Below are 25,072 nucleotides of genomic sequence, written 5' to 3'. Positions count from 1 at the left end.
TTTTCTGGACCACTGAGGAATATTAAATAATAGCAGGGATAATAATTATAGGATAAGTCAACAGTAAATAGGAATATTAAATAATAGTGTTAAAACTGAATTATGGAAACCTTGCAAGGTAAAAAAAGCTACAGCTTATCATACATGGCCCTTTTTTAATAAATGACAGCACTTACAAACATATGTTTCCCTTTGTACTCTTTCATTTTCAGTTGAGAATGCAAAACAACATTGAAGTTAGCAGATTTCCTCATGGAGCTTTCTGATTCTCTGTTACCCTGCCACTAACTGATTTTTCTGCCTGCTGCATAGAGATGAGCCATTTTCTTGTTTATTTTAAAGTAAAAACCCCTTGATAATGCAAACTAATCCTTTAATCCTACAAGAGAAGAAATCCCATTGGTTTGGTACAAAGCTTGTTCTGTTTGGATGCTCTGGGTGCCTAATAACGCTCTAACCAGATATGACCTACAAAACAGAACTCTCTATTGGCCAAGATCAGGCAGCTGCCAATAGGGCAGAAACATTCCCTAGAGCAGACTAGTTCTTATCTGGCCTGACACTGATTGACAGGAGTGGGAATCACACTGGGTAACTGGAAATCCCTACTACCACTGTGGATAATCTGGTCAGCTGTTGAACTATGTACAGAGACAAGAGCTCAGAGAAGCTGTGATTACCAGTTAACACCATTTTTGCTACTTTTACAGATGACGAATGTGACTAAAGAGCACTGCCTGGAGATCGTCAACAAGTTTGAACCATGCCTGGAGAACAAGAAGGAGGGAGCTCTGGGGATTGATGGTAAGCGGGCTGGCATAGCTTTTGCAGGGAAGAGGCAACTGTTTAATGCTTATGAGAATATTGCATCCATTTGCAGAATATATAGTCATACAATTCTGTCAGGTTGTACAGAGTATGCTGTTCAGTACTTTTTAAAACACCTATTGTTTGCTGAGGAACCTAAAGGGAAATTGCTACTCTTTGAAAGATTGTTTTTTAAAGGTACATGTCATGAAGCAGCACAGCAGTCATTAAAGTTGAGCTGGAGCTGGATGTGTCTTTATTTGTGCTTTTGAAAAATACAGTAGAATTGAGTTGCATCATTCCTGCAGGTATTCTTGGAAACCCTTTAAGTTTTAATAAGAGGAGTGATCTGATCCGGAATAAACATGCGAAGTGAGATGATAGATGAAATTTGTCCTGAAGCATGCTTTCATGACCTCTGCCGCTAGAGCCTTCACTCTGAATACAATGATGCTGTGCCGTCATGATGGTTGTTGTTATTCTGAGGACTGATTCTAAATCCTTTCCCTTAAATAGCAAACAGTCTGCTAGATCTTATCAACTCCAAGGACAGAGTACATGCCTCAGGAATTAGACACCGTGCAAAAGTTGTCTTATCCATTTCTGTGAGCATGTGGTTGTAGAGAAAGGTGGCAAAATATAAGTTCAGTTTGGTTTGCTGCATGAGGAAGTGGATAGTTTCTCTTACGTTGTGTAAGAACATAAGAACTGTCAAGTAATGAGGGTTGCTTAGAATGGATTCAAGTCTGTTCTACTTTCAGACTAAATTTTCTATTTATTTTAAATCTCATTCCAATGCCAAGTGAGTGTAGCAGTTGACATAATCATGCTTTTATTTTCTGGTGCTCTACAGTCAGCGGCAGTCACATAAATAACAAATAGTCAGGTTCATTATCCTGCCTTCCTCATAGCTCGAAAAGCAAGACTAGGCTTCAAACAACTGTAGCTTTCCATACTGGAAAGAAAACCTTTTAAAAACCTAGCCTGGTCTAAGAATGGATAATAAAACAGTGGAGGGTTTATGGGTTAGGATTAGAGAGCAGTCCAACTCTCTAATGGGTGACATTCTGCTGGGTGTCAGCTACAGGTCTCCTGGTCAGGAGGAGGTAGGAGATGAGATTGTTTTGAGACAACTGGAAAAAGCTTCCCATTAACAGGCTCTGCTCCTTTTATGGGAGACTTTAACCACTTCAGTATCTTGCTGGAAGTGCAACAGAACATGCCTAGGCTAGAGCTTAACTAATGAAGCATATGATGATAACATCTGGACAGAGGTGACTGGGAAGCTGACTTTAGATCCCTCTGGTCTGCTAAATCGAGTGTTGCCGGGGGAGGCTGAAATAAAGCAGCTATGGAAACTGAAGCTCTGTGTTTATTCCTTACATTGGTAGAGCCCAGAGAAGAGCATCCTGGCCACACATAGCAGGACTTCACTAGTAGTAAAGTAATAGTACAGTGTACTTGACCCATTCATATCCATTCATGTGTCTGTATTGCCTTGCTTCCTCAGCTGTGATGGCTTTTGTCATGAAGCACCGTGGACTGGCCTGTGCCAATTCACTCACTCAACATAGTCCTGCAAAACCCCTCTTACCTTCCTCTGTTGATCAGAACAGAGCACTGTGTCACTGTGCTTTTCCTGAGAGTGAGAATACCAGAGATCTACAGTTCACACTGCCAAGAATATCTTGATTCACTCATGTTTCTTCATCCAAGGGCTGATAGATCCAGTTGCTGTGAACTCAAATAACAATTTTGGTATTATATCTTCACAAATGCTTAAAGCAAACACTGGTGTTGTTTCAGGGGCTTTAACAGTGCTGTATGGAATTAATCTTGTAGCAGCTGATTGGTTTGTAGTGAGATGAAATGGCTAATTTGCCAAGAGTGATCAGCTGTATGTTTGCTGCCAGACACTGTGCCCTGTCCATTTTTCATAGTATCTGCTCTGACTTGGTTACTTTTTTGTTTCTATTCTAGCTATATAACAGGTTTGCTAGTTGATAATGATATGTGCCTCCAGAGACTCAAATACTGTTCAAAAAGTTTTGGCTGCTCTTTGTATTTATCATCTCTTTTCCTTTAATATAACTTTCATCATCATGAAATATAAAGCCTATAAGAACCATCATAAAGGACATTTTATCTTAGACTCTATTGAAGCTCAATTTCCCTTCAGTAGACCAGACTGATTTTGAGGACTGGAGTTCTTTTGCCTTTAGTGAAACAAAGCACCAGTCTGTCACAGTCACAGAAAGGGCGTTAAGACCTTTAGAAGTTTGGCAGAATTTTTATAAAGGCACTATGTTATTTATGAAATAATGATTGAAATGTCAAGAGAATTAGAAGTCTTGAGGCAAAGACCTTTTGAATAAAGGCATCATCACTGTCAGTAGCTGTTGCAACCAGGATCTGGATGGAAATCTTAATCTTTCATTCGTGGCAAATTAAAGGATTTTAGGGAGACTTGAAATGTAAGTTACGGTTTTTAATGTTTGTCTTGTGAAAGTGTCTGTGAATACTGGCACAAATGTATGCTGGTGACCTGAGAGCAGCAATTTCATACAAAGATAAAACCCATAACTTGCTAACACTTCACTTCTGAACAAGAGTGCTGATTGCAATACAGAAGTTGTACAGGGGATGTTGTCTGCAGCCCACTACTTCAGCAAATAATTTCTCCTAGTAGCATCACTCAAGTACTAGAGGGAATTGATTCTTTTGGGTAAGTCTGGAGTGAACCTCAGCCTCACAATGTGGCAGGGATGCAGCACAGCAGATCTCTCCCATCCACATGCGTGTTTGTGCATGTGGTGTCATATCAGCAGTAGAGACTGTTGCTTGCACAAGCCAGTGTGTGTTGACGTTCTTCTGGTATTTTCAGGAGAAATAGAGGAGGGGAAAGTATCTCCATTGCTTCAGACTGTGTTGGGCCACTAGAAATCGTTTCTAGGCAGTGCAACACTATGTATCTTTCAACTCATTTCACTGAGGAGCAGTTGCAGGATATGACTGCAGCTCTCTAGAGGCTTTTGTACACCATGCAACTTAATGTCCCAGCAGAGTCTTTTGACAAAAATTGTAAGCCTCAAATGTCAGGTTTGGATTAAATAGTCATATTTATTTCAGGAAAGGCAGAGCAGGGAAAGGTACAAAGCAACTAGAAATTTCTTGAAAGCAATAATTGCAATTGGTCATTGTGACAGTGGGGATGTAGTGGTGCTATTTATTTATTTATCTTACATGTTCATGACTGTGTTGGTGCATGTAGGATACGTTTTTTGGCTGGTTTCAGGAAGGCTGTAGCAACAAAAAGGACAAAACTGTATTATTTATAGTATCGTTTGTTTACAGGTTTCACCAATTACATGCGGAGCCCGTCAGGGGACATATTCAACCCAGAACACTACCAAGTGAATCAGGACATGAGTTATCCATTGAGTCACTATTTCATTACCTCTTCACATAATACCTACCTCATGGGAGATCAGCTGATGTCCCAGTCTAGGGTGGACATGTATGCATGGGTGCTGCAATCTGGCTGTCGGTGCGTAGAAGGTAAAGGTCAAAAAGGAATCATCAGTAGACTCCATAGTTTTGTTTCTCCTCTGTAAAGGAAGACTCATGACTTCTGCAGAAGACGTGGTAATTGGGTAAAAGAAAAAGCCAAGTAAAACGGAACAACAAAATAATGTTGCCATAAAATGGACAAATTTTCTTGATCGTGGCATATTTCATAGACTGAATACTAACGTTCAGTAGACTCTGTTGATGTCTATACTTTCTAGCCAAGTGTATGACGACCAAACTGGTAAATATAGCAGAATTCCTGGTACACATGAGAGGAAAGATGATATTTCTGATCAGGGAAGTAAGGTTCAGTTATGTGAAATGCTGGCAGTCTCTGCATCTCAAAGGATGCCTTTATGTGAAATCCCTTCTGATGTTTGTGATGCCTTTCTGAGGCAGTACCTGGTAATCAGCTTTAATATCCTGACCATTGAAGTGTTCTCACAATTTCTCAGAAGGCCAATGCTATGTTTTGCCAAGGTTAGATTGTGGACATGCCCATGGGGGCTTCAAAGGAGTAAAATATTGCATGGAAATATGGTTGTAAACAAGTACAAGGTTAGGCAAATCCAAGGAGGGCTTGAGATGACTACATCTTGGCTTTGCTTGTGGTGTGAGAAGCTTGGCTAGGATTCTCTGCTTTCTTTTTCGGGTTCAACAGTAGCATAATGAAAGTAATGCTATGCTATGTCATTTCTCCTCCCGTCCTAATGCTCCTCAGCACTTGTTAAAAGGAGATCTTTTTTGTTTGGGACTTTCTCAAACCATGGGAAGAGTTATCTGTACACAGCAAGGCCAGGAAGTTTCTTCAGACTAAGGATGTTCAGGACAGTGAGGAGGGAGATGCAGGTGAAGGCTGGGAATGAGCCTATTCCCCGCTTTGTTGCGTACATGTCTGGCTGGGTTGCTGAAGGGCATTGCAGGGTCTCACAGATTTCCACAGATGGTGGCCCCAGATGTTACTTGTCTGATGAGTGTCATTGTTTCTATTCTACAGTTGACTGCTGGGACGGGCCGGACGGTGAACCAATTGTCCACCATGGATACACTTTGACTTCGAAAATTCTCTTCAAAGATGTGATTGAAACGATCAACAAATATGCCTTTACCAAGAATGAGTATGTATACAGTGTGCCAGCCTGTGAGTCTGAGGGCTATGAACTGGAGTGTTCCCTGGCATCCTCCTAAAGGCAGATGGTGAAAATCTGACCTGTTCCTGCATATGCCAGGCAGAATTCCGAGTAGTTTATTGTGGGGAGAAAGCCTTCAGAAAGGAGTAACCAAGGCACAACTGACAGAGTAGGGACATTCTGTACATAGTTGTAGGGCTGTATTTATCACATTTGTAGACCAGAAGATCAACATGTTTTGACAGTGAATGATGTAGTAAATGGCTGACTGTTTAACCACGTCTCTCTCTGCATGTGCACTCCAGTGATGCCAAGGTTACACTTGGTTGCTTCAGGGACAGGGAGTAAGTCAGACAACAAAGGAATACAAAGAGACAGGAGCCCAATTGTGGAGAAAGCAGACTGTTCAACAGAAATAGGTTATTTTCCCTACCTGTATATTCCTCAGGAAATCAGAGAATGGGAAGCTTCATGTACCTTGGCAGTACTGTCCTCCTCCTCCTCAGACTCAAAATAGATGTGTCAAAATAGTTATTAATACTTTTTTTAAGATAAATGAATTTGTGTGTGTAAAAGTTTCCCACAGCTTCCCCAGAGCAGCCCATCTGCCTTCATTAGTAGTAAAGCTGAGCTTGCTCTGAAATTTCAGCCTGGGTAAACTTCCTGTGAGCCTGAAATCTCTGGAGTTTGCCTGAAGACATGGTAAATAAAAGGAAGGAAAGCTGGCCAGTGAAATACATGAACTTCTGGAATTCCCGCAGTTCTGAAAAGCTTTACAGAAAGATCCAATGGGACCATGTTACAACTTAACTATTTGTGGTGGGGTTTTTTCCTTATAGGCATTGATGCTCAGTCAGAATTTGGTAGTGAATGAAATATTCATGAGACCTGCAGGTGTTTTCTTTCCCGGGCTAGGCTGGGGGCATAGGTGTTGGTAGGCTGCCCGTTCAGCTCAGGTGCTGGCTTCAGGCAGAGCTAGGAATTTAACTGCAGTCATCAGCTGGGGAAGTTGTGTCCTGCAGGCATTGTCTGGCTGGAAGCCTCATTCTTCTTGATGAGGAGCTAATGGGAGCCAGATGTCAGGATAGACATCTTTTATTCAGAATCAGGTTTTAGTTAATGAATCCCTCATAATTCAGCCCTACACACTGCACTGTGTGCTGACTTTTGTGCTCATCCTAGAAGTACATCATCTCTAAACACAAATTCATCTTCAGTGTGCTTTTATATGGCACCAACCACGCTGGAATCAATGTTCAACAATTCCTATCTTGATGCCTTTCGAACAACCAGGCATTGTTATTTTTTAGCCTCAGCTGGAGAATCAACAATAAATGGCAACGATAAAACTAAACCTAGAAGTAATACTTCCTGTCTTTTAGAAGAGGCTTTATTGCAGGCTTGTTTGTATGACACTGCTCTGCTGCCAGCTAGGAAAGGTTTCGGGCAAGAACTAACGGAAGGTTTATCACTTGGTTATTGAAAGTGGGAAGGTAAAGACAAAGCCCCTTCGGGTTCAGTTCTTGGAACCTTTATTTACTTTTACCTGTGAGAGTACAAAAGGGCTGGAACAAGGATTGGAAAGGACAGTAGAAGGCACTGGCTGTTTAGGTTTTCCTCATAAATGGCATAATTGGTGGTGATGCCTGTTACAGAAATGGCTCAGACAGTAATAACCCTTATCATCTTAATGCTATAAAAACTGAATTTGCAGTTAATAATACTTGCTTATGTCTCTCCCAGGTACCCTGTTATTTTGTCAATTGAGAACCATTGCAGTGTCATTCAGCAGAAGAAGATGGCTCAATATCTTACAGAAATCCTGGGAGACAAACTGGATCTGTCTTCTGTGCATAATGATGATTCTACCACGCTCCCTTCACCAGCAAGTCTTAAAGGAAAGATCCTGGTTAAGGTAAAAACCTGCTTCATTTGTTCCATCCCTCTTTTTGTTTGTGACTATTATGGTTTCTGCCTGGTTGTCGCTTATACCCTAACATAAATCAGTTTACAAAAAGCAGTCTTTAAGGACCTGGTGCTTCAGGTTCTGAACAAATGCTTTCTCAATCAGTAAGAACCTGGTTGCATGCTTGGAATACTTTTTCTTTTCATGTGTGCTAGCCAGAGCTGCATGCTAACCTGCCTGTGTAACCACTTTATCTTCTAGGGGAAGAAACTTCCAGCCAACATCAGTGATGATGCAGAGGAGGGCGAAGTTTCTGATGAGGACAGTGCTGATGAGATTGACGATGACTGTAAACTAATGAATGGAGATGTAAGTTAAGTGACCATTTGAATGTAAATGTAAGTCAGGTTTTCCCATCCCAGTGAGAAGAAACCTTTTATGAGCTCTTTGGAATGTGGATGTGGTCTAATCTTTGGGATTCATTACAAGTCTTTTAGGTTCTAAACCTTCATGGAGTTCTTCCCCTCAAATGCAAAAAGGGAAAGGAAAAAATTCTGCTTATGTCAAATTATGGTCATTGTTGCAGAGCACTACTTTGGTTTGCTGAATGCTGGGTTTAGTTGATTTTCACTGCAAGGAGATGATGAAAAGGAGAACATGTTAATCTCTGCTTGCCTCCATCTGAAAATGCCTTATTTTTCATCCTTTTAACAGGTTAAATTTTTTGTCACTTTAATCTTCTGGCAAGTGACATTGCATCTTACAGAAACAATATAAAATGCACAGTAAAACCATTTAATAACATAAACTAGATTGCCTTGGAGCAGGATTGCTTTTTCAGTCCTTAGGGCCTTTCCTCATTTTGAATTATGGATTTTCATCTAGAACTGAAAAAGAAACTTCTTCATGTATAAGTCTACCAAAGGGGAAAACTAATTTATTTGGGGTTTTTAAAGTATTAAATTAGAACTGTATTAATTAGTCTTACTCTCTCGTCACTTCAGATAACCTGTTTAGATGTAACATCTACTTCAGGGCCCCCTGTGCTTCCATACCTTACATTAAATCTGATACCAAGCTGCGGGTGCCTGCTGCACATTATGCACGTGAAGAACCTCTCTTTTATTCTCTTTTTTTTCTTGCATACAACATTTTAGCTTGCATTAATCCTGCCTGGAATTACGAAGACTTTCTTCATCAGTACCTAATTTAATGATTCTGTTTCGTTTATAGGCATCTATGAATAGGAAAAGAGTGGAGAATATAGCAAAGAAAAAACTTGACTCACTGATAAAAGAATCCAAAATCCGTGACTGTGAAGATCCAAACAATTTTACAGTTACCACTCTACCATCAGGAAAGTCTGGCCTAAAATCAGAGAGTAAGAAGGTGAACATGTTTTATTGTACTTCAGTAGACCTGATTGTTGTTATGTTTTTCTCTGTAGCTACATGGTATTATTATTTCATAACAATAATGCTTGTTCTTTCATAGGTGGATGTCTACAGTTGGGCTTTTAAATCTGTTTTGAGACTCCCTGGTAAAGATAGCTCAGTTTACCTATCTGCAGTTCTGAGCTAGAAGTAGTGAAACTAAAGAATGCTCAGCATTTCCCTGAATGCATGATGGTGTGAGTCCCACAGTGATTTTTGTGGAGCCTATTTGCCATTGGGACCCCTCTAGGTTATCTTGGATAATACAACATGGCCATATGGCCAAAACATTTTCCAGGGATGTGGGAGATCCAGGTTAATGTCCCCAGTCAGACTTAGGCAGAACTGGGATTTTGAAGCTATGTTTTCCATTCTTGGATGCTCACCCTGACCATCGCTTATTTGACTATTTCAATATGTGAGAAAACATGTTCCCTTCTTTAATATTTTGCATAATATTTTGTCATGACATCTTATTAACAGCTTGTGTTGCTTACAAAAGCTATGATATAAGGAAGAATACTTTTTGCACTTATGTTCACGTAGTAGAAGCTTCTTTTTCATTTGCTGATCATGAGATTTTAATTTTAGCTGGTTTTATGATTCACACTTTATGCAAAGGGGTAGTCTGTTGTTGCAGATGAATAGTGAAATATGGCAGTCCTTCAAGATACAAACTGAAATCCAAAGTGCAAGGACTTTCAGCAGTGACTTGAGAGAAAGAGGTGTTTAGCATTTCAATTTGTTGTGTTTTATTAGCTTACTAAATAAATCCTATATTGCTGACTTGGGATTCACAGCTGAATTCATTCTGTTACTGCTGATGCCAGGTGAACATCACTGTCAGATACACAAAGCTTTTTTTCTTGCTCACACAGCAATTGGGGCATGAAATGTACACATGAAATGACTTCTCAACAGGAAGAACTTTATTTGCAATTACACAAAGTGCACAGGAAAGTTGGGCTTTTCCCCCTCGGTTCTCTATGTTCTGTGCATTTACATTTGCATTTTAATTTTACACTAATGCTTATTTATAAAAATGTGCTGACCCCACGACTCCACTTCAGGAACTTGAGGCTTTGTCATCTTAGAATTTGTAATAAGTCCCAAAAAGCTTAGGAAGAATGTTGCATGCAAATGAAAAACATTGGAGATATGTCAATAATAAGCAGAGGTACTAACTAGGGATTAAAACTAGATGAGAACTAAAAACAGCCTCCCAAAACTTTCTGTGGCATGAGTTTTGTAGCTACTTTCAAGCCTAATGATTCACATGAGGCAGTTATTCTTGTAAGATCCTCTTCAAGAATCCTGTTGTGTAGGTGTTAACCAGAACTGTCTGTGTTGTATTAGTCTAGAAAGCAATGAAACTGCAAGGTCATATTAAAAACTGGGGGCACCAAGGAAGTATATACATTTTTAGGGATTATGAGAATATTTCTTCTTTCTTATCATGGAGTATCCTAGTAAAACTGTGTGATTGGCAGCAGTAAGTCCTGTTAAACGATGATTTCCAAATGTTAAGCTACAAACCAGTCTCGTCTCAATGAATGTACATGGTATGGGGGCATTCAAACTCTGCCTGGATGAAAATAAAGTTGGGGTTAGGTATTTGTGTGATATTTGTCTGCTCTGGAAGTTCCCATGGATGAAAATGATGCAGTTATTGCTGGGATACAAAGTCCTGTACTCAGCTTGTCTTGAAAAATAAAGCCTGCATCAGCCTGGTCCAGTTCTGTTGTTCAAATATGCTGTCCGTGGCACTCTCTTGGTTCTGCTACATTATTCTTTCTGTTTGGTTGCTTTAGAATAAACTTGAGGATGATGTGGAATCTGGGGAAGATTTCAGCACCGGTAAGAGGCACGGCCGGTTGTTGATGGGCAGCTTCTCCAAGCGCAAGGTGAGCCACTTGGTACATTTGGTCTGCACTAAATGTTATATTCTTGGATAGTTTTTCCGTTGCACACAGAGGTGGAGAGGAGCATTGTAATTGCATTGTCGGGCAGAGGCTTGCTATCAGACTGTTCACTGAATAGAGAGGCTGCATAACTGCCTCTGGTTATAACACTGCATAACAGATTCTTCAGACAGTTATGACATGATGGTTTTATTTCCTTGTGGCACAGAAAAAAGGAAGCAAATTGAAAAAGGCAGCAAGTCTGGAAGAAGGGGAAGATGATTCGGATTCTCAAGGAACTGTAGCCAGGAGCTCTGTACATTACAGCAGGTTTGTTAACAAGTGATTTGACAATTTTGTTTCTAAAGAAGATAACTACATAATTGTACCCACTAAATAGATACCAGGCCTAGAAGCCGATTTGTTGAAGGCTGCAGGCACATGATGGGAATCCGGTATAAGGATATCTGCCACTGGATCATCAGAATGATCTCCTGGTGCTGTTCAGACTAATCGGCAAAGTACAGTGGACCTTGTATGTGTTTTGAGCTCTTACCATCTCATCCAGCTGACATACATGCCGCTTAGCTGGTGGCCCAGTGCATCCATTAAGGTGAATTTGCGGAGTATCAGATCCCCAGCTGAATTTTTTAGAATTTGCTAAATGAAGTTGCATCAACATTCAGGTGATGATTTTGATTTTTCTTTTGAAATTGCCTCTTCAAGAACGCTGACATCAAAGATCCTTTGCAGAATGGTTGCTTAAGCTTCAGGCTTCAAAAGTATGAAATTAGATCAAGAAGTTCTCTAGGATACTTTGGAGTTTTCTTTGGGAGGTTAGTAGATATGCTGTTGGTGATAACCTGAAGCAAAAGAGGAGCAGAGCACGACTTTCATACTGTTTCTTTGGGATTTAAAAAGTTTCTCTTTTAGTACTTGACTTGACAAGTAAAATATATATGTGAATAACTATTCCACCCTTTGGTCAAAGCATCTGAGAGTCCTCCCCACCAGATCTTAGTAGTGTCTCCCACCTTCTTGTATTTCTTTATCCTCACTGATTTTTAAATAGGAAAGATAAAATTTACTCCTTAATTAATGGGAAATTAATTTGTTTTATCTTTCTAGGATAAACCGGCAGAAGAAAACAATGAAGTTGTCCAGGGCACTCTCTGACCTGGTGAAGTACACAAAGTCTGTTGGCATCCATGATATTGAAACTGAAAGTAGGTTGAACTAAAAGTCTGCTGAAAATAATTATTATACAAAGAAAATGAAAGGTTTATGTTCTTACCTTTCTTCTTACATCCCAAAAATCTAGGGTAATTTTTTAAAACTTTTTAATGAAGATTCTGGTCATTCATTATATCCAACTTCATTTCCCAGCCAGAACTCCTCCAATAAGTACAATGATTTTGCTGTAATAAAAGGAAAGCTTAGTTCCTTCTGAGTGAGTTCTGTTCAAATGATGCTTGATACTTATAAGGAACTGGTGCTCTGTAGGTTTGAATGCTTTAGCTAGATAATAAATAAATAATAAGGAGATTACCTCTAATCTCTTCTTTGTAGTCTCTTCCAGCTGGCAGGTTTCATCTTTCAGTGAAACAAAAGCCCACCAAATACTGCAGCAAAAGCCAGCACAGTATCTACGTTTCAACCAGCATCAGTTGTCCCGCATCTACCCATCTTCCTACCGTGTGGACTCTAGCAACTACAATCCCCAGCCATTCTGGAATGCTGGCTGCCAACTTGGTGAGCAGACAGGAAACCTGTTTATTTTTGATTTCTTTTGGGAGGGGTGTTTTAGTAGGAGCTCTAGAATCATCCCTTAGAACACTCGGAGTTCTCTGCTCATGGAACTTTACTGATAATTGAGTCCTCCTCGTTACTGTCTATATTATTACCTAGACAGATAACCTCAAACATGTGTCTTACATGTGCAAGTAGTTGTCTGATAAATGGAAATAAATGAACTTCTGAAATGCAAGAGGACTTCAGAGTTCAGGCTCTTTTGGAGAGCTGCTCTCTCTGAAGCTGTGATATATAAAATAATTCTTTTTCATAAAACACATGGGGTTTTGCATCCAAGAAGTCAAATGTGAAAATGTGTTTAGGTGTCCTTGCTTTAACTTGGTTCTACAAAACAGAACGTTGTTAATGTATTCAGTAAGTAATATCACCAGTTTTTGTGTTGTTTTTTTCAACTAGTTGCACTAAACTACCAGTCAGAGGGGAGAATGCTGCAACTGAACCGGGCCAAATTTAGTGCCAATGGGAATTGTGGCTATGTCCTCAAACCAAACTGCATGTGTCAAGGTAAGAAAGCAAATGAGCAAAATGAGTGGATCACTTATTGCATGAGAAGAGTGGGTGTGGATCCATACTACAGTTTGTTTAAAAATGCATTTCTGATGCTCGAAGCAAATGAGCCAGAAAGTATCTATAGCTAAAGACAGACCCAAGTTGCACTTCTTTCACATTATGTGACTTCTCATTCTTACAGGTGTGTTTAACCCGAATTCTGAAGACCCGCTGCCTGGTCAGTTGAAGAAACAGCTAGTTCTAAGAATTATTAGTGGTCAACAACTCCCCAAACCACGTGATTCCATGTTGGGAGACAGAGGAGAGGTATGGGACAATCTGTGATCGTTCTTGCATGTTGGAGAAGGTTTATTTCCATTTTGCCTGGGCTAAGGACGAGGATTTAACTTCCTGCAGTTATCTGTTGGGAGACATAGGACGTGACTAAATCAGGTCATTAGCATTCTGGATCTGTAGGTGGTTTTCTTCACTTCTAAGCATCACATAATCTGATGTTTTTCCTCCAGTTGTCAATACAGTGCCTCCAGCAGGAGCAAAAAGGGGCCACTAAGCTCATCATAGTGAGCTTCTACTCACCATAGTATTCTAAATTTCCTCCTTCCTCTAAAACCCCCTTGCCAATAGAGCCAGATGCGTTACCTCTTGGCAACTTTTTAAAGAGGCTTTCTTCTTCATTTCTTGTGCTGTTTGTTGGTGTCACAATGTCATCCACATGACTTTATTAAAGAATAGTCTTTAATGAATGCTAGGATGAAGTTTTGCCAGAATCAAGATTTCCTTTTAGCCTTTTGCAATTAGAATCAAACCTCTCAAGCAAGTTCTTACAAGCCTGATTCTTATATGAATGTTGCAATCATCTTCTATTTACTCTTTCTGTACAGAAAGAAGAGAATAGAACAGAGAAATGATCCATAGAATAGAACAGAAAAATGATCACCAATGCATACAACATGATGATTCCAAATTATGCTCTTAGATGAGTTAGCCAGAGATCTCTCATCAGCATAATAATGCTTTACAGAAAGGCTCAGGACCAAAAATTATTAAGACAATAACATACAATGCCCACACTGTAAAAGCCACATTCTGGAATCTCAGTTTTGTCACTCTTTCTCTTCAATATCTGCTACTTTCTGTTTTCCAGATCATTGATCCATTTGTTGAAGTAGAAGTCATAGGCTTACCTGTCGACTGCTTCAAAGAACAAACTAGAGTAGTTGATGATAATGGTAAGATTATGTGGGACTTAGTTTTCTTATGGCTGAAACATTCTCTTTCAGGCAAGTTTTGTTCATAAAGATATGAGTAGATGAAATTTGGTGCCTATTATGACAAAGCACTGAAAAATTGATTTGAGCATTCTTGATGTTCATCATCTTGGGTCGTGAATTGTTCAACTGAGTTGGTATAATGTTGTGAAGGTCTTGGTGTGGAACAAGGCGTTTGTCTGACTTCTCATTGTGTATGAGAAGGGTGTTTTGAGCTTGCTGTGGTCAAAAGCAAGCAGCTTGTCCAAATACGTGCTGAAATCATGGGCAAATGTAAGTCAGATCCAACTCTGTTTCTTTCAGAGTCTTGTGCTGTTGTGCCTCCTGCTGAAGTCAGTGGGAGTACTGGATTTTCCAAGAACAATGATCGAACTATTAGGAAAACAAGAATGGCATTGCAGTTTAGGCATTCCTTATGTAGGCATAAGTCTTGTTTCTTCTTGCATCTTGTGAACGAAATATCTAAAAGCTGATTCCTTTATTCCAAGGTTTTAACCCCATGTGGGAGGAAACGTTGGTGTTCACAGTGCACATGCCAGAGATCGCACTGATTCGGTTCCTCGTGTGGGATCACGATCCAATTGGGCGTGATTTCATTGGACAGAGGACAATAGCTTTCAGCAGCATGATGCCAGGTAAGACTGAAATGGTGAAATCCCAAATTGCTTGGCTGGGACTTTCTGCTGCGATAACTGAAACTGCAAATGCTGCATTCGTGTGTGCACTGTGGGAATTTCTAGTTTGAACAAGAGACCGGGAGTTTGGACCCTGAGTTCTCTCCCTTGGTCCAATCCTGACATATAATGCTGAAGACTAAATCAATTCTATGGGACTAGGTTTGCAAAAAATGGGTAAGATTGTTAAGCAGGATGGCTAAATCTTGTAGGTTTGGAAGACTAACATACAGAATCTTTACCACTGTTACCTCACACTGCTTTTCCCTCCATTTTCTGCACATCAGTTTTTGAGAGACACTGGAGCTTTGATTGGCCTTATTACAATCAGTAATAGTTTAATATAGAACCACTAATTACCCATTCCAGTGATGGGATCCAGGTTATTAAATGCCATTTTCTGTCAGTTTCCTAGTTCGATTTTCATTTCAGTCTTCTTTCACATTAAAGCTTCTTCTATGTAACTTTTTCTTTTCTTTCAAAGTAAATAAAAAAGATTCTGTTTAAGATTGAAAACAAACAGCCAAGAAAACAAACATCTCAAGGAAACGAACTTGGTTGAAATGTTCGCGGTATTAATAATAGACTGTAAGCCCCCAAGGTAGTTTAAATCACACACTGTAAGTACCAGTACTCAAGTTTAAGTCACGGTCTGACAGCAGCAATAATGGACACTGGAGAAAACAGGACATGGCTTTTTTCTAAACTTACAGCGACAAGAAGAGGTGGCAGTGAGGTTTGTAAGTGGTGTGGCTCTTGGATAACTAAGTGTGGCTGGGCGATGCACAAGCCTGGATGCTTATTGCAGGGAGGACCTGGGAATAAAATGGTGCGTTTCTTTTACTCTTTACAAAAGCAGAGTCTCTAGATCCTCTTCCTATCATCTGTTTCAGGTTACCGACATGTGTACCTGGAGGGTATAGAAGAAGCATCCATCTTTGTTCACGTGGCAATTAATGACATCTGTGGTAAGGTGAGTGCCTTCAGTGGGGTAGAATATGTACATAAGTGAACTGACAGGATTTTGTATCACACTGGGCAAGCCCAGTGATTGAAGGTCCAAGCTAATGTGTTCAACCAGAGTAAACTTCATCTCTGTGATTGTCATGGTAGCCTGAGATCTTTCTGAATATACATGGAGATAAAGGCAAATCACAGGGGAAGCTGTAAAAAGAGGTTTTTGCAGTGCCTTTTTGTGGGAGCCATAGAGGAAGGTTGTTTCATTGCAGCCTGCACACATTTGTATGATGATTGTATCCAACACAGTAAGTGCACCTTGCTGAACAAAGGGTTACACACCTGAACCCTGACTGCTTGTTGCCTGTAAAGCTTATTCTATAAAGACTCTGCCTGCCTGATGCTTTCACACTTCAATTAAATTCTTAAGGGTTAAACTATCTGGGTACTGTATCTAAATTCACATGAATAACTCCAAGCTGAAAGTAAAGCCCTAACTTCAAACTTTTCCTAGGCCACCCGAGAATGAGATAGCTTCTTTCCTCTCAATGCACTGGATTTAGTTCATTCCATGGTATTAATTTCAATGAAATTCAGGAAGCTGAGTATCTCACAGTGCTTTGACAGTTTGTATCCACGCCTAATGACAGGCTGTTTTGTGGTACCAAACTGCAATATCAGCATCTTGACAGCAGAGGGCAGCATTGAACAGGCTGGGAATTCCTAGTTCCCTTTCTTGTGCTGCTGTTGATGTAAGAGGAATGAAAACAACCCTTTAAAAGGAAAGCAGCTTTTTAAACTGCTCGATTTTAATCCAGACTTTTATGGGATGAAACAGAGATAAATCCCAGGAAAGCTTCGTTTTGTATTTACAGGAAGAAGGGCTGTTTCAGGAAAGAATGTCTCTTTAGACATTTTAGCTCAGTTCCTGCTTTTTTTATTTTATGTCTAATGCCAGACCTTTAGGCAGATGCAGCTTCATCCTGACAGGATAGGGGTCCTGCCCGGAACTCCCTGTGATGGCATTATGGATCAGTTTGAATTTAGCTGTGTTAAGCAAAGAGACATTAGGAGATTTAGGTGAAAGAAAGGCGGTTGGTGTCAGTCTGAGCAGGACAATGCAAGTGAGCGGTGTTTAATTTTGGACTGTAGGGCCTGTCACAGGCACTAAATGGTCATTTAGTCCCAGCCTTCAGGGAAAAGTGGTGCAGGCTGAACATTTCAATGCTAAGATCTTTCCTGACTATATTTTTGGATCGAAGGGAACTGTATAGGATGTAAGTCATGCCTGTTTTGGTGTGGGTGGGGATGCCATTGTCTCAGGAGCCTTACAGACACTTGCTGGGTGCATCCATCAGCACCCATTCAACCAGCTTTAAATTTTATCATGAACTTCTTTGGAGTTCCTGTGAGATAGCTCAGCCTTGGGCATGAGGCCAGAGGGAATGGAACTGGTCTGATCAGTGCCTGCATTCCTCACCTATGTTCTTTAATGAAAGGAGGCATCTATATGCTGTATGCATCCAGCAGGGAAGGTGACTGCCCTGGCCAGCCCCACTCATCCTTTTGTCAGTTCTTCCTTTCTGTTCTGTTCTTATTCAAAATGATGGAGAATAAGCAGATTCTCCTCCTTCTCCCTGTGTTGTGTGCATTCATGATCCTCCAGTTGTTTGCTACTTTCAGGTGATGTCCTCTGCACTGCTTTTGCAGTACTATTGGAAGGATAGCAAATGTTTCGGTATCCTTCATTGTAAGTCCAATTCTTTAACTCAGTACCCACTGATAATGGGATTTTTAAGTGAAAGCCAAAGCTGGGCCTGCCTGCCTTCATCACTGACTAGTAACTTCATGAGCTTCCAAGTCACTGCTCTTGATAGCAGGGTTTCATGAAGAGACAATGTTCACGGTCTTTAACAGTTTTCACCTCAAATTTTCTTTGGCAATATTGCACAGCATTATCTCCCTTTAAATCCTTACTTTACCCAGCCTTTCATAATCATTTGCTCCTATTGGCTGCTTCATGAGTAACTGGCTGGTGACAGTTATAATTTGCAGTAGTGCAATGTCCATTTAAACTTTGGCAGCTATTTCAAGGACTTCAGATTTTCTTAGAAGTGTTTTAAACAACTGAAGGACCTCTGTGTGTCACGGTGTCTCCTTTCTGTCCTTATTCACTGGCTTCCATCCTGATTTGCTTTTTTGATTGCTTTTTTCCCTTTTCATGTTCTGTGTCTATCAGACATCCCTTACTGCATCTCATTATCACTGCAGTCTCTTTGGCTTTGCTGGTGTTAAGATGCTGGTACTGTGCACTGATGGGATTGAAATACAAGGAATTGGAAAGAAAGCTCGTATGTGTTTTTTAATTTGTTTATCATTTTTATTAAAAACTGCTGAAAATATGGAGCGAATATTACACAGCCCTTCCTGGATTGGTGTCTTGGAATCATGCTCTGCTTTGGTTTCTCAGTTAACAGAGTTCTGTTGAAACTAGAATTATTTCTCTGCTTCCCCTTTGTTAATTATGGGCAGAAAAATCACCATGGTTATCAGCCTGGCTTTAGCCTTTATAAATCCAGATATTCTAATCCAAGCATTAACCTTTAGGGGCTTTTCCTGAATGTAGATACTGCACCTGCTCTGTAGCTTGGTGTTACTGAAGCATAGTCTTAGATTTTTTTTTTTCACCTTAGCTTGTATTTAACTGAAATCTCTTTTAGATTGCTCTATTTCCTGGAGATGCTTTTCTTTGTCCCTGTCTCTTCTGTAGCCTATTCATGTACCGTAGAATTTCTTCTGGTTTTCTAGATGTGCATCTCTCTGAGATCCTCCCTCACTGTTGTTTTGCCTTTACTCTGTCTGTTTGTGATTGCAGTGGGCTTCTCTATGTCAAAAAGTCTACTTTTAGAAGCAGAGCGTTTTTAGACGCCATGAAGGTACCCCCTCCTGCCTCAGGGAGGTGCAGTGACCACCACCACACACCTGCATGCCTCTGACTAGCTGCTTCATTAGCATCAGTGTTTCCTTAGTAATATTTTGAAACTCCTCAACTCATGTAATGTGAATTGCGACATTTGACTTGGTCAGTTCTGTGGGGTCATTGATCAGAGAGCCCTCCATGAATGAAGCAGATCCAGGATACAAGTCCTTCCATATCCTCCTTTTCTATCTTCTTTGAGGCTCTACCTGTACTGTTGTTTTTCTGGTGTGATTCAAACCACTCTTTCACATGGAAGAGAACAGTAAGAGGCCAGGTTGGATGGGGCTTTGGGCAACCTGGTTTAGTGGAAGGTGTCCCTTCCACTAAAACCCAAACCAGTCTGTGATTCTGTGATTTACAGTGAATGGTTTGCTAAATTGTGGGAAAGCCTCTTGTGCTGTTTTCCAAGTCTGCTTTAAAGCATGCAGTAGCCCTGTCAAAGCTGGACTGGAGCTGAAAGCCCAAGTTCTGGATCTCCGTCAGAATGGCTCTCCTCTTTTTTTCTTTTTTTCTTTTTTGTTTTTTTCTTTTTTCAAACTTTTTTTTTCCCCTGAGTTGATCAGATTTGGTTTTGGGTTCTTGAATCACTCCACTGATTCAAGCAGTAGTTGCTAGCTTAAGAAAGATGCACCAAATAAGCTAGACTGATACCTGACTGAGCCCTGCACTGCTGTCACCCATTCCATCAGTGCTTTCTTTTTGTTGGATATTATTCGGGGGGGGTGGTGTACGTATGACAATTTCTTCTGGGTTTTGCAAATCCTTACATTGTCTGTTTCTTATAGCACTAAATCCATGTACTTGCCAACTTGTCTCCATTGGAGCAGAATGCTTTTTTCCTTTCACTCCTCAACAACTGCACAAACTCAATTTGAAGCTTTCCAGTGAAATCCAAAAAGATCCAGGTGGCCTGTTCATTAGTCTGGCTCTCACAGAGGTTTATCAATATGTAAATTACATTTTCTTTGCCTTGTATGGGAAAAATCAATCCCTACCTTCTTTATCTTATCCTGTATATACTTTTAAAGGCCATTTTGGGTCTCATTAATCATCTCCTCCTCATACTGGGTCTTGGCATGTGGTAACTAAACTTCAGTTAGTTATAAGAATTGTGGCAGACAAATAAACCTTGATCCCATATGGCAGATTGCACAGGACACTTAGGAATAAAAGCAGCTTTTAACCCAGGCTTAGTGTACAGTGCAGCTCATATCTATCCATGAAGTCCTGCAAAGCAAAATCTGAAACACATGAGCATGCACTTGAGTATTTTGAGGTGAAAGAGAGACCATTGTAATTTAAATGAGAAATTTGTGTGCTGTTGATTGGCACTGCAGGAATGTGACCTCACATGGCATCACAGGGTACAACTTGAACTGGCAGCAAGTGCCAACAAGCATGGACACTGATCACATTTTATCATGGGCTTCTTATCATGCATTTCAGTTGCAGGCTTATGTACTCTGGTTTTATACATTCTTTGTGCTACAGCTACTAAAGAGTCTGATCTAACTAGGACATCAAGAAGAAAAATACCATGTCTCTACTTTAAGTGATTTATGCGTATGAGGCTCTATGTACAGAGCACACCCAACATGGTCCTTATCAGGCATCAGCCGGTTGCTTTAAAAGTTGGCAAATACACCTGGAATGTCTACAGGAATGCTGAACCTCTCTGTTCCACTGACATGTAAATCAACTGTATGATGGTGGGAGATCTATGATGGTGGATATGTACGTTTGATGCTTAAATAATACTGAAGTTTACAAAGTACTGTATTATCACCCTGACTAACTTGGCTTGTTTATAGTGTGTTTCTTCAGTGATGCAAACATACCTGAGTGTCTTTGGATAAGTGTTGTGTGGTAGGAACTTACCAAAATGTAATCACACAGGTAGAAATTGAAGTATTTGATGGTCATTTCTCATGCTGGTAGTTCAGCTGCTGTTCATAGCAGTGCTCAATTCAATTGAAGTGTAGATCTCCTTTATATGGAAAAAATCTGATATTCTTAGTCCACGGTTTATTTTCCAACAGCTCCTAAAGAATGTAAATCTCCATTTGAACATCCAATTTCTTATTACCTGTTTTAAGTCAAGAATATTCTTTAGCTTAAGAGGTCACTACCAACTAAATTCTGTAACCACATCATGCTGCAGGACAAGTAAAGTGATTTTAAAGTAACTTTTTAAAATTACCATCAGTTCTACAGTAAGAAAATGATGACGGATACAGAGATAAGCCTGGTTGGAAAAGTTTATCTTAAAAACATAGTTGAGCAAAGAAAGATATCATGTTTTGCAAAGCTGCTGTTACCAATTTGTTTCATTTTTCACCTCTGTCCTATTTCTGGTTCAGTTCTTATGCTGATGGTAGGAATATGGCAGGAGACTCTGTACATGGGTGCATATGTGACCTGTACATAAGTTCCTGTGGCCAAAGGAAGAGACTTGCTTTTCCTATTAAGGACATTTTGTTTTGTTTTGTTTTAATTTTCCAGGCCAAACAGGCTCTAGGTCTAAAAGGTCTGTTTCTCAGAAATCCAAAGCAGGCCTCTCTGGACAGTCATGCTGCTGGTCAGCTCCATCGCAAACATTCCTTTAGCAGCCACATCTTGAGAAGGACAGCCAGTGCACCCATCAAAAGCCAGAAGAAGAACAAGAAGGGCTTTCCTGAAATTGCGTTTGACACTAAAGACAACAGCTCTGAAGGGGTCAGTGAAGACCATGAAGTGGACGCTGCCTCAGAGCCTCGCTTTGAGCAAGAGCCAGAAAGTGCTTCTCTGACACCAGCTCCCCGAGATGGTGCCAGTGGGGAGGTACATGGCAAGGGGTTGAAAGGTAAGGCCCATGGTTCCCGTAAAGCCAAAAGCCGAAGTTGTGCTCAAGAGGGTGCTGCTTTCAGTGAACCCATCCAGAGGTCTGACAGGGTCCGGCTTCAGGAGCACCAGAGTGAGAAGCAAAGCGTCTTTGCACGCTGTGCCATCAACAGCTCTGGTAGGATTGGAGTGGCCACCAATTGCATAAAATGCATGATTGGTTCCAAAGAAAGCCCAGATCTAGAATGCCAGTGGAGTGACCATCCTACCAGGCCTATTGCTAAAGATATACTTCACCATGACCAGTATAGCAGTATAACTGGAGAAGAGGGGTTAGAGCTAAAAACCTGGGGTGTTAAACCTGTGAAAGGTCAGCCCAGGCGGCAAGCAGCAGATTTGCAGTCTTGCGGCAGCCCTGGAACTGGTGATGATCTAACAAGGAGCACCCAGTCTTTTGTGACCCCAGGGAAGAAAACTGTTGAATCTTTAAGTCATGGAATAAAGGCTCATTCCCGGCAGCGGTGGCAGTGCCAATCAGGTGGCAAGTATGGAAGCACTGTCAACTTGGTTGCAGCCAGCAATGGCTCGATATCCTCCAACTCCAGCAGTTTAGAAAGCCTTGGAAGCCCAGAATTCCCCAAGCGCTGTTCTGAAACTTCTCGAAGGCAAGTGGGCACCCTGCAGAGGGAAATGAACGCCTTGTTCGTTCAAAAGTTGGAAGAAATTCGAAGTAAATCCCCTATATTCTTTACTGGTAAGACCAGATTTTCTTCACCCTTCTCCACCGTAGATCACATCATTGTCTCAGCTTCTGCGTAGCAGCTTTACTTAGAAGCTCCTGTCTGTTGTTTTGTTGTCAAGAGCTCTTTTTCTTTATTGTTGGCAATGACTGAAAAAAGAAGTCTGCATAAATGTTTTTATTTTACTTTATTTCCTAGAGGTGTCTGGTCTAGATTAGTCCTTCCCATGCCTAGCTGACCATCTGCAGTAGTGAAACTGTCTATGGCCCATCAGTGCTTGGATTGCTTGTTTAGGGGGTTTTGTTTCCTTGTATGTTTTGGTTTTTTTAGTGAATGTGGTATGATACTAAGTGAATTTTAAGATCCAAACCAGAGCATTAAGTAGAGCTTGAATATTGAAAACCTGTATTAACAAACAATATTTCCATTGTCAGTATTTGTGTTTCACTGAAGGGTAACCACACCAGAAATGATGCACTCTACTAACAGTAACACTAGTTCGTTTCTCAAAGAACTTGCAAACTTACTGCCATCAGTTCGGGGATTACTGGATGGAATTCTGTGCTCTGGATTATTCTGGAGATCACATTTAATGAACACAGCGTACCATTCTAAATGTCTAAACCCCCATTTATAGATGTGCTTAATGTTATGTATGTGATTTGACTGTGACCTGAGGGCACAGCTGCACAATATAAAGGAGTGAGGTATGTGATGTGATGTTACTTGACACCAGCCAAGCTAGGTGGACTGTTGGCATTTCCCAATTGCAAAGTAAAATGTGTCTGTTTAAAGGACAGCTGCTTAAGCTACAGCATTTTATAGCTGTGCCCAACCAGAAATATGCACGTGGTCCCTGGGGTCATGCGGCTGTGTCTATACTCATGAACTGGATGTTTGCAGAGATGGAGAATAGGAACAGAGGTGATCAAGGTTTATATTTTAATAAGGGAACTGACTTTTTCTTTTCCATCCTGATGTGGCAAAGAGGGGAGGTAAGGAAGAAATTTTGGCAAGATTTTCTGTTTCATAAAATTATGAAGAGGAAGTAGAGAAATACAGCTTTTGTCTGTGACTACAAAAGCTTCTCTTCCAATCCCTCCCCCTTAATTGTCCAAGGAATTTGGACACTGGTGGTTACATTTTTGGGAACAGTAAAGGGACTTTGGTGCTTCTTAGGATGCAGTTCCTTTTTTAGTAACAGATTCTGGCTGGCCACCTACAGAGGGCTTCTCTGAGAGCCTCATACAGGAATGTAAAATACTCTCTCTGTTTGATCTGGGTTCGGTGCCTACGATTTTTCTGTATTTCTCTCTCTTATTCTACTTTTTATGTTTTTTTTCCAATATCTGCTTTGAGGCTTTCAGGAAACTCGCAGGACAATGGGAGCAGAGGGGAGAAGTTTGCCCGTTCCCATGCCTTGAAGTGAATCCAAAGCAGCAGAACTCTTTCTATGCCTAAATTATTGGCATTAGGTTTTTCATAAGCTCTGAGTAGTGTGACATATGAAACTCTTTCCCATTATCAGTGCCAGCTCCCCCGCCAGCCCCCCAAGTCACTAAATAAATACTGTGGTATGCTTGAAATCTGATTAAATCCATCTGACTTCCCAAGCATGGAATCAGCAAGCCTTTAAAATGGTGAAGCAGTCACTTGGAGTGGCTGCTGCTGATCCAGTGACAAACACTGTGCTTGCACAGTGTGCTCTCCCCATCTGCCCTCTGTTTAGTGCCTTGTGCCAAGAAACCAGGGAAACCGGTAACATCAGCCTAATATGGGTGCATTTCATAATTAACAGTCTGTTGGTGGGAAGTGCCACTGGGATAAGACAGGAAACTATAGTCTCTCATTGTTCCCTTTATGGCAGCAGCATTGCAGTTCCCAGTATTGGGCCTTGTAATTGTGCTGTAAACTATGCTGATGGCCCGAGATTCTCCCCATGCTGATGGATGAGGAGGAGGGCTCGTTGGCCTGATCAGCTCAAAACTCTTCCCAGTACTCCTCCAGATCCCGACAAGTTCTGTCATGTTATGAATGGTAGGTTTTGCTTATGGACACATGTGATGCCTTCCCTTTGAACACTCCCAGCTGATCTCATATGGGCCATTGAGCAGCTTTCTCCATCATTAAGTGTCTTGTCTCTGCGCTGGAGTGGGAATACTGCTGCTGAAGGGAAAGGCCCAATATTTCCTTGGAATTTTTTGGTAATGCAGGTGATTTTTTCCCATAGCATTAGGAACGGGCTTTGGAGAAGGGGAGGCTGGATTCCATTCTCCAGCCCAGCAGAGTGCATTTCTTGAACAACAGCAAAAATTGCTCTTTATTTTTCTATCACTAAAAAATGGATTTAATATCCATCCATTTATGGATCCCACTGAGTGCTCTGGTTGATCAGAAATTCTTAGGATCCTACAAGAATGTGTGAATATTTCTGTCTGTTTCCCTTCCATCCCTTAGCACTAATTTATCCCGTTACCTGCACTTGCCTTCCCTACATTAACTGGATTTTTCCTCTGTTCTGTCCTATTATTCCACATGCACACTCTCTCTTTCTAGTTAAGAAC

The 25,072-nt window shown here is 40.7% G+C and overlaps 1 protein-coding gene across 5 annotated transcripts in view; it reads left to right on the top strand.

The window, feature by feature from the left end:
* Positions 1-25,072, top strand: part of PLCH2 (phospholipase C eta 2) — an 82,167-nt gene that overhangs the window by 52,988 nt on the left and 4,107 nt on the right. For all 5 annotated transcript variants that reach the window (XM_030508180.1, XM_030508179.1, XM_030508181.1 and 2 more), the window contains 16 exons: positions 711-804; positions 4,162-4,365; positions 5,375-5,495; positions 7,251-7,422; positions 7,675-7,782; positions 8,647-8,802; positions 10,658-10,750; positions 10,977-11,077; positions 11,876-11,973; positions 12,317-12,499; positions 12,956-13,063; positions 13,251-13,375; positions 14,214-14,298; positions 14,826-14,972; positions 15,905-15,984; positions 21,451-22,522. In XM_030508180.1, the coding sequence (XP_030364040.1) occupies positions 711-804; positions 4,162-4,365; positions 5,375-5,495; positions 7,251-7,422; positions 7,675-7,782; positions 8,647-8,802; positions 10,658-10,750; positions 10,977-11,077; positions 11,876-11,973; positions 12,317-12,499; positions 12,956-13,063; positions 13,251-13,375; positions 14,214-14,298; positions 14,826-14,972; positions 15,905-15,984; positions 21,451-22,522 (2,947 nt within the window). The remainder of the gene's footprint in view (positions 1-710; positions 805-4,161; positions 4,366-5,374; positions 5,496-7,250; positions 7,423-7,674; positions 7,783-8,646; positions 8,803-10,657; positions 10,751-10,976; positions 11,078-11,875; positions 11,974-12,316; positions 12,500-12,955; positions 13,064-13,250; positions 13,376-14,213; positions 14,299-14,825; positions 14,973-15,904; positions 15,985-21,450; positions 22,523-25,072) is intronic.

This window comes from Strigops habroptila, chromosome 16, assembly GCF_004027225.2.
Source record: "Strigops habroptila isolate Jane chromosome 16, bStrHab1.2.pri, whole genome shotgun sequence".
Taxonomy (NCBI): domain Eukaryota; kingdom Metazoa; phylum Chordata; class Aves; order Psittaciformes; family Psittacidae; genus Strigops; species Strigops habroptila.
Note: the sequence above shows the minus strand (reverse complement) of the source record. Positions and strands in the feature narration are given on the sequence as shown.